The 14,299-nt window shown below is 45.4% G+C and overlaps 1 protein-coding gene across 1 annotated transcript; it reads right to left on the minus strand.

Moving 5' to 3' along the window:
* Positions 1–956: 956 nt before the first annotated feature.
* Positions 957–3,964, minus strand: sox11a (SRY-box transcription factor 11a). The gene has a single exon (XM_030357068.1). The coding sequence runs from the start codon at positions 3,781–3,783 to the stop codon at positions 2,713–2,715; it is 1,071 nt and encodes a 356-aa protein (XP_030212928.1). The 5' UTR covers positions 3,784–3,964; the 3' UTR covers positions 957–2,712.
* Between the last annotated feature and the right edge of the window lie 10,335 nt (positions 3,965–14,299).

Raw genomic sequence — 14,299 nt, forward strand, 5'->3', positions numbered from 1 at the left:
TATAGGGTGCCTGGGGGGGGGGGGGGGGGGGCATCGCAATAACCAGAGCTCGGAGACACCAGCCAGCCCAGTCCCTCTAGTCATTATATGCAAATACTGCTGGGCCGTAATGCAATTTTCAATCAATATAAATCAATGCTTTTCTTTTTTGTGTGTGAAGTCACCTATGTTTAAATTCAATCTTATTCCTGGGACGTGATGCATTGCTGTCTGTTTGTTCTATTCCCTAAGTGGTATAAATATCAGGGCAATGGCATGTGGCATGTGTCTGTACCAGGGTTTGCCCTAACCCCTACCAGGATAGGGATAGCACTATAGGTTAACATAAACCCGAACCCAATATGTTAACCCAAACGCTGAAGCTAACCCTGTAGGTAAACCCTAACACTAACACTAAACGCAGTCCTATAGGTTAAAACTAAACCTAAACCTAGCCTCCTTCCAGCATGTCTGATATTGCTTTCTACATACTCTATCTTTCTGCATACTCTATCTAATAATTCCCTGCATGTTTTAAAACATAGACCATTGATTGTTTTGGTTGTATTAAATCCTGTATATCCCCTCATTGCTAGTGTTTCTCTCTCCCTGTTGGTCCTCTTTCTGAAACCCTACCCTGCCTCATATTGGACCGGTTGTTCTGTGACATTGTGCTGAATTCAAACGTCTCTGCTGGGCTGAGGGCTGCTCTGTGAATAGGAGTCAGTGAGAGGAGCTTAGACAGCTTGAATCTCGCCCACTCAGAAGCACGGCTCTTGTTTCCAGCAGCGCCGTCTCCAAGAGGCCACACAATCCCACCAATCGCAAGGCTCTGTGTGAATGAAGCGGGCGATTCAATTCCTTAAAGGCACAGTGTTCCTTTTCCCAGGCAGGGATACAAGAGACTAACACAAAACAGAGACAAGACATCTGCGAGCGCTTTTCAGCAACAGAGAAGAAAGATTTAAACACTGAGGTTTACAAGTTGTAGGTTGTTTTTGTTTTATTAAATGTGAAATCACATGTTTGAGCCCATCCAGTAGCAGAGTATCAGCCTACATACAAAATAGACATCGCTCTTATCATCACATCCTTTATCAACAAATCAACACATTTGTGTACATATATTCACAAACTGAAAGGACAGTTGATGGTGGTTGGTACTTATTTATTAAAAGATGAGTCGAGACAGATTCACACTTGGAATGTGAAGTAACTGCTGCCTAGAATCTCCAACAAACGTCTGGGCGCATAATTAGGTCATATTCCAAACCTCGTATCCACACAGACTTCATGTAGGACCCACATAAAAATAAAAAATATCTGCTTTTTTTTAAGTGCAAGAAATAAAAATACAGGTTTATGGTTAATGTCTTAAGAAAAGAAGGCAGTCTTCAGTTTTAAAATAAGGTTTCATTTCATGAAACAGGAACTATTATGGAATGTTTTTTGCTTGTTCGACCTAAATGCCAGACCACTGTACCAGTAAGTACCCTTACTGGAGAACAACAGTATCCAATTTGTCTCTGCTGGGAGAGGTGGTGTTCAGATAGAAGATTTGTTGACAATAATGCCCAATATCCAATAATATGAGACTAATAACATTCAAATTGATATTTCCCACCCACCGAGGCCATATTAAATGGTAGTATCAGTTCCAGCTGATGTGTAATTCCTGTGGAGACAGGCTCAGCATCATAACAGCTGAGCATGTCGACAGTGCACACGTCTGTAGTCCCATCACTTGCTACAAATGTTGATGGTCCGTATCTTAAAGAGTATATATTGCACAAAAAATGAGAGAGGGGGGAAAACAGTTATGTGCCATAAAAAATACCAAAATCCAGTTTCACACCTGCGATTGGGACCCATCCACATATCACCAGTATGATATACATAAACTCCTAACTTTACTATATTACATTACATATACAATCTTGAAACTAGTTCCGGCTCTGAGGTATGTGTGCCCCCTTGATGCCATTGAATCGTCTACAAATACTCAACAAATCTGCTCTACAACTGTACAAAACCTAGTTTAAAATCACAAGGCATTTTGATGCAAGTTTTGAATTTAACTTAATCCTTAAAACCAGGACTCCCTTGCATGCTGAAAGAAATGATAAAGGGAAGAAGTGCCTGAAACTCACTGAAAGCCCAGTAAGAACATTCCCTTTTAACTGTACAAAAATATGCCTGAAAATATCTTACTTTTTCTTTTAAAAAGATGAGGTCTGTTATGTATCAAAATGTTTCCTCCACACCTGTATTCTGAAGAGGTTTAGGCTGCTTAATTTTCAAACCAGGAGGTAAACGGAATCAGTTACAAAAAAACAAAACATTTGTGGCATTAAGAAATTACATAAACCGTTGTAAAGTAACATCCTGAACATTGTCAGTTCACAGATTTGCTTTGAGTCTGTCCACAGTCCTTTTTGTCAGTTCCCTGCAGTTTTTTTTAAAGAGGATAAGATGCATAGAAGTTCACAGATTTTTCCCTTTGTGGTCCGTTTAAGCTGAACAGTAATTGGAGACCTACAGAAAAATCCATAAAACCCTGTCATGCCGCCAGAAAAACGTCTGCAGACTTTCTCCTGCTACCAGCTTCTTAAGCATCTCATTCCTCCAACCTCACCTCGCCTCCTCCTTCCCGGACCTTCACACCCTGGGAGGCAGAGCTAGGAACAACTTCAACAGGACATATAATTTAATTCTCCTTCTCTGTTATTATTATTAGTACGTGAACACCAAATCAGAAAAGTTGGCCTCCAACCAATCCCCGGCGATCATCTCGCTGAGCTCCGGTGTGCAATAGTCTGGAAATTCAAAGTGAGAGCCCAGACTGCCCTCACTGAACGAGTCCAAGTCCTTATCCACAAGAGAGAGGGAGAGGTTTCCTGAATTCGGGTTCCCCAGCTCCGAGCCGTGAGCGTTGGGGGCAAAATTCAAACTAAAGTCAAAAAGCAAATCGTCCGCGTCCTCGCTGGAGCTGGAAGAGGTGGACACGGAGCGAGAAGATGCTGGTGATACGGAAGCAGGGTACATTGTGCTCTGCTTGGTAATGTTCTTGAAGTTATAAAACAGTCTGCTGTTAGGTACCTCTTCGTACATGCTGGTCCCCTCGGACTCCGCCGAGGAGCTCAGCGTCGGGCTTGCGGGAACTTTAGCTACATTGTAGGGTCTGGAGCGCTCCTCGTCCTCCTGCTTAATCCTCATCACATAGTCCTCCTCGTAGTCGTCTTCGTCCTCGTCGTCCGTGAGTTCACTTTTGATAATCTTCGTCACTTTCATGCTTGGAAAACCACAGTCCTCTCCGTAGCCATGATGCGAGGACTTGGAGCTGGTCTTAGTCTTTATCTTTGAACATTTCTTGCTGGGCGTCTTGGACATCTTTCCGCACTTCTCGGGAGAAGGCGCGGAGGATTTAGAACTGTCGAGCTTTGGTTTCTTCTTGGGTCTGTACTTGTAGTCGGGATAGTCGGCCATGTGTTTCAGCCGCAGCCTCTCGGCTTCCCGGATGAACGGGATCTTCTCGCTGTCCTTCAGCATCTTCCACCTCTTGCCCAGCCGCTTGGAGATCTCAGCGTTATGCATGTCCGGAGACTGCTCCATGATTTTTCTCCTCTCGATTTTCGACCAAACCATAAACGCATTCATAGGTCTCTTGATGTGACCGGTCGCTGTCTTGCACCAGTCGGGATTTATCGGCACGGGGCTGCAAGCCATAAATTCACTCTCCTCCGAGTCCGTGGCTTCCCGTGACATGCTGCCGTCCGTCTCGCTGGTGTCCGTGTGCTGCACCATGGTCCCGCACAGGAGAGGGGTCGCTCTTGTCTCTGGTCCGGACGCTGCAGGGTCTCACAGCAAAACACTGCTAAGACGCTCTGCTTGCCGGGTTCTGCCACGATATCTGTGACTGTGTTCTGTGTCTCAGGCGCTCTTGGTCTCTTCTTTTTCCAGAGTTACAAACTGCCTTCTTAACTAGTTATCAGCTTTTTCATGTGCACTACGTCATGCGGAGACAGCCAATGGCGTTGCTTCAACTCCGCCCCGCAGACTCCTTGGCATACTCCCTTAACCCTTTATTCCTCCCTCCCCCGGTCCTCTCATTGGATGTGGGATTTGTGGTACACACACAGTGTCTGGCCCCATGCTGAGCGAGACAGGCATATTAAACACAGTGAGCGCGCTGAGCTCCAGAGATGAGCATCATGTACCCAACGCACGCATATGGCGAATCGAACCGTTTTTACGCACAAAAATAAATGTCAAGTGCCGACAAAGAACAAGCTGGTTTTATTTCTAATCACCCGCAATTTCGCAGGTCGACCCGGAGAGAGACGCATCATGCAGCCCCATGCCGTTGCTTTTATTTCCCTTCCCTCATTTGAATACTGAAGGTGGCGCTTGGAGCCAGTTTCATATCGTCTGCTGTGCGTAAACACGGGCGGCGTATCATCAGCTGGTGGTTCAGACGCGGCTGGACTGCCGGTGAACATGTTCCACAACACAACCCATCTTTCAGCTTTTGACTTTTCATTTATTATATCTAGTAATCGTGTTTTTTTTTATATAAATTAGTTATGAAGCAAATTCCGATTTGTTGTATTATGTTTATAGATTTTTATTTTATTTTAGGCATATAAACGACCGGATTAACAATTTGAGATATTTTTATTAGCCTATTTATTTTTTTTATTTTTTTTTATTAGTCTAACACGTCCCGCCGTTTCCCAGCAGCTTGTAGCTCCTCCGGTTCACGGCCATGTGTAGCCTCATCAGACTCTGAACAGCCTTCTCTGCTGAGCAACACAGCAGTCAGTTCGCTCCTCCCGAGCTGGATCCAGACACCGCAGCATTTGGCTGAGCAGCCCCCGGAGCCAGTAAAGGCTACAGGAAGGCAGGAGGGGATGGGATGGCTCCCTGCTGAGTCTGCTGTGTCAAGAGGCATCTAGCTGGCGTCTCCTTCTCCACCCCCACCCCCTCTCTACCCGTCTCTGGGTGGCAGCCAGCAGTGCTATTGGAGGGCTGTGGCGATAAGGCGTCCTTTTTTTTTCTCGTCTCTGTCCCCTAGAGGGCAATCACTTACCCCTTTGAAACCCTCCCCCACCACCACACCACACTGCTCTCTCTCTCTCTCTCTCTCTCTCTCTCTCTCTCTCTCTCTCTCTCTCTCTCTCTCTCTCTCTCTCTCTCTCTCTCTCTCTCTCTCTCTCTCTCTCTCTCTCTCTCTCTCTCTCTCTCTCTCTCTCTCTCTCTCTCAAGCCGATGTCTTTCCAGGGGCTTATGAAGTGTTTCTTACTAGCGAGAGCGAGGGAGAGAGAGATATATATAGAGAGAAACGGAAAGACAGAGGGAGGGCATAAGAGGCGGAAAAAAGGAAAATAAAATGAAACACAGAAGGTGGAAGACGTAGAGGGAGGGAGAGGGAGAAAGTGTGTGGAATACAGAGGTTCTTTCCATTACAGTGGCCTGTCCCTTTCCCTCCCTCCCTCCCTCCCATCTCCCCCTCCCTCCCAGTCTCAGACAGAGATAGTGGTGAAATGCTTTATCATGACCACCCTGTGCTGATTAAGGCTTATCAGATGAATGTGCGGTCTCACCAGTCTTTCGAGGTTGCTGCGGCCTGTCGTGCACACGCACCAGTCTCATGCTCTAACTAATAGCATGAGTCTCGTGCTCTAACTAATAGGCTGAGTATCTTGCTCTAAATAATAAGCATGATTCTCAGCCCCATGCTAACTAATAGCATGAGTCTCTGCCCCATGCTAACTGATACCATGCGCCTCATGCTCTTACTAATAGCATGAGTTTCATGCTCTCACTAATAGCATGAGTTTCATGCTCTCACTAATAGCCTCATCTCTGGATGCTGGCAACACAAACCAGTTACTTCCAGTTCATAGTATTAATAGTAACAGAGTGCCACGGATGTCATTCTGTTACTATTAATGCATCCATTCATGTTTGATTCAATCATAATTGTTGCTATTGCTCCTCTTACTATGATTATTATTAGAACTACTAAAGATGTGAATACTGTAATAAGCCCTGCTATACCTCAAATACTAAATTAGTGACACTAATGAGGACCTGATGAATATCAGGAATATTATTCTTATTCTTATCAGTATCAGTAGTAGTAGTAGTAGAAGTAGTAGTAAGTTGTAGTAGTAGCAGTAGTAGTAGTAGTAGTAGTAGTAGTAGTAGTAGTAGTAGTAGTAGTAATGGTGGTAGTAGTAGTAGTAGTAGTGAAATTAGTAGAAGTAATGTGGTAGTAGTAGTAGTAATATGTTAGTAATATAGCAATAGTAGTAGTAGTAGTTTAATCTAGTTACCTAACTATTTCATTGTAACCACAAACATCCACACCATTAAAACACTATGTCTCTGCATAAAATAATAACAGAATGAGTCCATTTCACATGAGGGTATATCACCACTTACACCAGCGTTCCCCGTCCTTCACTGACACACAAACGCTGCCATTAATTCCCCAGCCAAGCGTCTGTCTGCTGGGTTCATTTCAGCAGGATTGTCACTGCAGTGCATGGACGCCCCAGCGTCCCTATCTCTCCTCCTCCTCCTCCTCCTCCCTCCACTGGATGCTCTGCTGCAGGACGTGATTCATGGCCCTGCTTAATGATGAGCGTGTAGGACTGACCGTCCTGCTCATTACCATGGCTCATTATGGGATGTGCATGAGGTGCCGGTGTCAGTCCATTCAGCAGGAGCAGCTTGGATGAGTCATCTTAGGGAGGGCTTTCAGCGCCGTGTCTGTCTCACACCGATAGAGCAGACACACACACACACACATACACACACAGACGTACACAAGTATACACACACGCACACACACACGCACGCACACGCACACACACACACACACACACACACACACACACACACACACACACTCTAACCCACAGTAACAGCACGCCCAGCTCCTGTTCATTCATGCGCCCGTGTCTGATATGGGAGCAAAGACATCCTGATTGAATGTTTGAGTTATGGACGATTAATAAATGTTCTAGATTTGGTGATTATCATTATGATTATTATTTTATTTCCACAGAGGTTAAAAACGATTAAGCAAGGTCAAAATCCAATGTGTTTTTTTCTGCAATTGCTTATACCCGAATGCTACTGGCAATACCCTTGTGTTAGATGTTTTAATGCTTATTTAACACTTTTAATGTCTGGGGAGGAGAGGAGATCTATTCTAGAGCAGTGGAGGTTGGCGGCTGTTTTCATGTGGGGCGGTTGAAAAGAGACCATTATCATATTTATTCTTTTCAGGATAAACTCTTTGCCTTGCATTGCTTATCTTAAACCCTCCTAACCAGCACCACCAGCAACAACACCCCCACCCCTACCTCCTCCACCACCACCAGCACCACCAGCACCACCGCCCACCCCAGCAGCTGCGGCTCTCACAAAGGGCTGGTGGAGCGTGAGATCAATACTCACCCTGGCTGGAGGCTATCTGATGCTCAAAATGCATGGATCCATCTCCTCTGCATAGCCCCGGGACAGGTGTGGACTTCTGCTAGCCCCTATCTGATGGCTTCACAATGGGCTGGGGGGGGGGGGGGGGGGGGGAGCTCAGCACTGGAAGGGGTGAAAAAAGCAGGGGAGGTGGGAGAGGAAGGGGGGTGGGGGGTGTTGAGTTGTTTCTGTGGGGGCATAGAAACGCAAATTAACTTTTCACTTGACGGACACATTCTTGCGTGTCCTCTGTGCCCGGGTTACAGTGTCCATTACCCCGGCATGGGTCGGGTGTTGCCCTCGCAGGACTGCCTCTCTCTGGTAATCTCGGGCTGTGCACAGAATCTGTGTAGCCTGTTCCAGGGGCGAGCAGGAGTGTTAGGTAAGCCGCCCACCCATGGATGTGAGTGTTTCTCTCGCTCTCCCCCACTTCCTCTCTCTCTCACTCTCTCAGTCCCTCTCTCTCTCGACCACTCTCCCCTCTCCCTCCCACTCTCTTTCCCTCATTCTCTACCTCTCTCGCTCCTCTCCCTCTCTCTCTCTCACACCTCTCCCTCCACCCTCTCTTCTCACTCCCTCACCCCTCTCTTCTCACTCCCTCTCCCCCTTACCACTCTACTGCGCTCTCCCTCCCTTCCTCTCCCTCCGTCTCCCACCTCTGCCTCCCCCGCCATGTACAGACACCGTGTCCTTTCGCTAGCCAAGGCTAGAGGTGAAACCCGATACGCGGGCGGCGAGCAGCAGAGATTTATCGCCCTGTTCTCCGGTCGCTAGTTACTGCCGCCATTTAGTCGCTTCAAGTGGAGCGACGACACTAAAGCCGCCCGCAGCAGCAGCTGCTGGGGTTCATTGGGGCTCTTTGACTTCTAGGTTCTTGTTGTGTCCCATACAGCAGAACTCTAAGCACACATTAACGCATAGACAGACGCACACAGACACACACGCGCACATACAAACACACGCAGGCACACACGCACACACAGACAACAATGCATGCACACACGCACACATGCTCAAACACAAACACACACAGACGCACAAATACAAACACACACACCTTTGTACTCTCTCGCTCTCTCTCTCTGTCTCTCTCTATCTGTCTCTCTCTATCTGTCTCTCTCTGTCCCCCCCCCCCCCCCCTCTCTCTCTCTCTCTCTCTCTCTCTCTCTCTCTCTCTCTCTCTCTCTCTCTCTCTCTCTCTCTCTCTCTCTCTCTCTCTCTTGACCCTGAGATAAGGGAAGCTCTGGTGACAATTGCAGAGGATCTCACAACAAGTTTAGAACAGTGTTTGTTCTCGGCAAAGAGTGTTTGGTTGACCCCCCCCCCCCCCACCTCCCTCCCTCAGGCCGGTGCTTTGCCCTTGATTGTCGTTGCTTTACATTCTCAACTCAATGCAAATGTGTCTCCTGGGTGTCAGGTCCTGTGTCGACCCCCCCACACCTCTTGACGGCCCCTGTCTCCCGAAGGCTGGCTCATTGGAGAAGTCTCTGTAAACGGTGATGGTGGAGCAGTGTGCTGGAATGTGTCGCAGGGACAAACACACACACTGTCCTGGGCCAGAGCAACGGGTTTGGTTAGCTCCCTGTAAGCACCCTGCAGGGTGACCACAGAGTGACCACATGTGGTCGCTCTGTGGTCACCCTCTGAGCCCCCCGTGTTCATTCTGTGGTCACCCTGTGGGTCACCCTCTGAGCACTCCTTGAGCACCCTGTGAGCTTCCTGTGTACAACATGAAGAACATGAAGAACAATGAACCTATCCCATATCTGACCTGCTAGCATACAGCAGAACGCACCAGATTTATTAATCTCTACGTTTTGCATGACATGCTTCCCCAGAGGTAGAGGCAGCTGAGGATGTCTGACGAGTGTTACTGAATACAGTGCTGCTGGTGAATTGATTCAATTAGAAGGAAACATTTGCGAGGCGTTAGGGGAGTGCAATTGGTAAACGCTGCAACTGCAAAACCAACAACGGATAGTTTCCCTAATCAAATCCCCCTCTAATCAATTCCCCCCTCAGCTCCCCCTATCCCACCCCCAGCACACACATACACACAGTCACACACACACTCACACACACACACAGACATTCAACCACACAGTCACACTCACACACACACACACACACATACACACACAGTGTGTTCTGCACACGGCCTACTCTCCCCTCTGACTCAACGCAGGGAGGCTCTGAGCAGATGACATCATCCCTGGGCAGCTTACCGAGCGCGCCAGTTGCGTTACGTTCCCCGCTAATCACATCGCCGTGTCATCTGTTGTCATTGCCTCTAAACACCCCCCCCCCCCCCCCCCCCCTCCCCCACCCAGGCCCCAAGTATTTAAAACCCTTTTAATTACAAACACTAAGCAGCCTGAGAAAAGCAGTGTTCACTGTGCTAGTCCGCTGGAACTCTCCCTGGCCGCCGTGTTGTTCCTGGTCGCCCTGCACTAATAAACCTGTGTGTAGGTGTACCCGTGTGTGTGTGGGGGGGTAGGAGACCCTGTGGGTCTCTTTAATGAGAGCGTGTTTAGTCTGGAGAGCGGCTGGACTAACGCTGATGGATGGCAGTGCTGCTGGTCACGTCTTGCTCTCCCACACTGCCGAGGGGACGACAGCAGACCCACTGCGGGAGAGGTTTCACATGCAAGCACGGCCCTGCTTCTCACAGTGGAGTGTATGCAAAGTAGGGTTCTGTCAAGGACTTCCTGTGACCAAGATGTTTAAAGACAAAATGGCAAAAACCATACGTAAACACTTTCAGGATTTGGCTTTCAGGATTTGGAATAAATTGTATTGATTGAAAGGGTGTTTCTTGAATAAAACCTGTGTGTCTGTGTGTGTGTAGTTGTGCGTGAGTGTGTACGTGTGCATGCGTGTGGGCTTGCATGTGTGCGTGTGTGTGTGCATAACTGATGAAACAAACAAATAAATGTTCAACCGCAAGTAGCAGAAAACACAAACAAAAACACGACGGTATTCACTTTGCACTGAGCAGAGCAGTGTGCCTTTCTCAGAAGTGGGAGGACGTTTCCTGGCGAGTGTTTGGCTTCCCTCGCGACCAGCCCAGACTTGCCCCACCCCGCCCCCTTTACAAGATAAGATAGTGTTGGCTACAGAGAGTTCTGTGTACAGACGAGTCGGGGGCCGCTCCGCAGTGCTTAGTCACTTGTCGTTGTATCCTGTGCTCTGAAGTTTTACTGGTTTATGATCTTTGCACCAGTTGCCAAATTGTGACAGTTCAAAGCGGCCTGACAAATCGAGAATCTGTGGCCCTCGGCGGATTGTCAGGCGGCCCGGTGTGAAGTTGTTAGGGGGCCTTTGTGTTTAGTGAGGGGCCCTTGTGTTTAGTGAGGAGCCCAACCTGCAAGCCCAGGAAGCAGCTAAGCACAGGCTACGGCTGACTCTCAATTTGGATTGTTTTGTTTGTTTTCTTTGCAATCATTATAGTTGAATAGTTGAAGCTATTGTTTGCTTTTGGTATTCCTTCCAATATTGAAATTGATTGATTAATTGGATGTATTACATTGTAATGTAATGAATTACATTGAAATACGATCTGGGATACGGTTTATGTTACCACTGACACCACAGTCATAAATAAACAGAAATAAATGCAAAAATAAATAAATAAATCCAATGTGAAAAATTGGATTTGAGTTGGATTATATGAGTTGGGATTAAGGCCATTTAATAAAGAGCATTAAATCCAGAAACCAGTTTAGTACTCCAGACAGAGAGATAAATAAAACATAACCTAGGAGCCTTAAGCTAATGGTTTGATTACCTAAAGATTTCAACTAGATCGTGCAATTGTAGAAAACCCCAGTTACAAAGAGCCAGCAAGCTAGATTACTAGCTACCTGCTAGGTAAATATTTAGACCCAGTGAAACAGTTACAGAAATGAATAAACACCAACCCCAGTATGCAACAGCACACACACCCATCAATGTCAGAAGGAGATTTCAGCTGAAACCAAAACATGCTATCGCTCCACAGAAAAAACAAAAAAACAAACATCATTGGGAAAAATCCAAACACATTCTTCAGGCTGTAACCTTGAAAAACAAAAACAAGACAAAATAGACCCATAGAGAGACAAAGACCCGAAGGTAAGTCTGAGCATTCAGTCTTGTTTGAACAGTGGCCAGATAAGATAGCTCAAAGTTATCAGCACAAGATGGATTCCCGGGGCTGCCCCAGGAGAGGTTTCATCAACGAGCGGCCAGGGAGGGAGAATCAATTCCTCACAGCCGTTGTTCACTGATGTACAACCTGCAGGACTAAGGTGGGAAAGAGAGAATCAGTCTCTTATCACAGCAAAACTACCAACGGAATTGAAAAAGAGTTTGAGGCGGATTTATGTTAACATTGTATTTTTTTATTTCCCATGAAAGTGCTTAAATACTGAAAAATAAACATAATGTGAGATCCAAATGCTTTAATCATAAACCCATAGAAACATATCCATATTCAAGCAAAAAATAACCGCTGGAATATGGAATTTGGAATTACCATGTTCCAGGATCGGTTTGTCATATGTGAGTCAAGTGCTTTACAGATTTAATTAACCTTTTATGCCCATACAAGTCACTCATATCGCAAAACAACAGTTGATGAATGATGTTTGGTTTCTCCGGTGTCCCTTGAGGTCCTAGACCAATTAAATTATTAATTAAAATTAAAAGTAAACATTTAATCAAAATTGGCTAGAGATAGAGATGGTACAATACTTCGCAGTTATCATTTTAAGGAGGTTTGAAAGTAGAAACAACTGTTAGCATTTGCAGTTCCATATAAGCTTGCTAAATAACGTGGATATCAAATCATTCAAAATGAAATGGCCATTTTACATCACACTGGAAATACAACATGGGAGCTTATTTCAATATCAATCCATATTCGATGACAGCTTCAGAAATGACATTGCTTTGCACATGTTAGGGTTCCTCGATAGCTATCCCAGGGCAACCATTGGTGCCACAAAAAATGGGAGGGAAAGTTCAAAAGTGTTACTTCTTCGCTCTCTCTTGGATTACATATGCACATATAGACTGGTATTTTCCCCTGGATTCCCCCCGTATCAGAGCCCTAATATGTCCTCTCTATATAGCGATTTGCTGCCCTTTCCTTCATCTCTTTTAAGGATTTCTTAGACAGGCTTCCAGAGAGATATTCATAAATGTCCTCTTTTGCAAATCCCCAGCATTCGTCCTGTATGCTCAGAGAGTTATCTCTCTCTTAACAGTAAAGGTCATTGGAGGAGACTTGCAGATATGGAAAGGCTAAGCTCTGTTCATGGCAGAGTGTTAAACAACTATCTCAAAATCAATAGCCGACAGTTTGGTAATGAAGGCCACCGAACACAGGAATACCTTCAATCTGCCCAAGATTGTTACTTTATGGAGATTATGGTTTTCTCGGCTATAGCGTTTACCAACTACAATGTATTTGGTCCACAGGGTAAAACTGTGCCTTGCAGAACAGTATATTTATCTCCAGAATCCCCAGTTTTAATATGCGTATCAGCAAATCATATTTTAGATAGAATTCTTTCCATATTTGTATTCCCTCAAACCTCCAATAGAAACCCATTTTATACAGAAGAATACTTTACATATATTATCCAAGTCACCGGGCGCTCTAATGTCACAACAGTAGTGCCAGATAATTCTGCTAATGAACACAAAAGCAAGTTTGGAGAAAGCAAGGGAAAAGTCATATAGGTGCAAGCAGATTAGCTCCTTTCTCATTTCCGACATTTCCTCTTTGATCGCTCCCAAAACTAATCTCATTATAAGTGTCTGTCAAGCGTACACGACAATTCATTTTAACAAGGTAGAGTTTCTAGCTCCCCTTTTAAATCACTGTGGTTCTCTTTGCTGAGGAAATCACACAAGATCACTGTGTAGCAGACATTGCCTAATAGGCGAGCAAACCTTGAACCTTTGATTATTCCCAAAGCCGACTTAAATGCGAACATATTTTCTTAGTAATTGTGTTCAGTAGCTAACAGTTGAAGTGTCTCGTAATGTATGGACCCAGAAGGTGTGTGTTGGTGCTCGGGGCTGGAGTGGTACAAAACAAAAATGAACATCTGTTAAAAAAAATATTTGAAAAGTTAGTTGTCAGTTTGGTAAACAAAAATCTGCCAAAAAAGTTTAAACATGTAGTTATTTAACATAAAATAATGAATGTCAAAATAATGCATTAAAAAAAAATAGATGAAGCATTACCGCTATACCAGTACCAAAATTAACACTATGTTTTATGCTAATATGCTAAAAATATCTATTACGGTACCCACTTATTATGATACTGTGTGATAAATTATTTGTTAAAAGAACATAATGACTTTTGGTTCTTTAATTGGGCTTTGTGGAAGAGCCCCGTCTCAAATTTCTTCAAACAGGTTTGCACAAAATAAAAAAACATGAAAAACATCCTGAGGCGGTATTTTTGAAGCCCTTTTATATAACAAGCGGGTCGCATAAATATTACAGTGGATCTCGACTCAGAAGGAGCCTGAGAAACATCTCTTATCATGGCCTCTCTATAGCTAACCTCCGAACCCCACCCTCCACCCCCTTTGGACCGGGGGTCTCCGTAATAGGCCTCTACCATTCTGTGTGGAGATGGGCTAACCTCTTCGTGATCTCTATCTGTCTATCACTGGGTTAATGTCACCGTCGAGGATAAATGCTGGAGATGCCTCAAAGTATTTGGTTCACCACTACCTTAATAATGTCTGAGCTCTATTAGCTAGGCGTGTGATGGAGGGGGATGGTGGGGGGGAGAGGGGGGGGTGTTTGGGTGAGAGTGTTGGAGATG

This window comes from Gadus morhua, chromosome 5 (assembly GCF_902167405.1).
Source record: "Gadus morhua chromosome 5, gadMor3.0, whole genome shotgun sequence".
NCBI lineage: Eukaryota > Metazoa > Chordata > Actinopteri > Gadiformes > Gadidae > Gadus > Gadus morhua.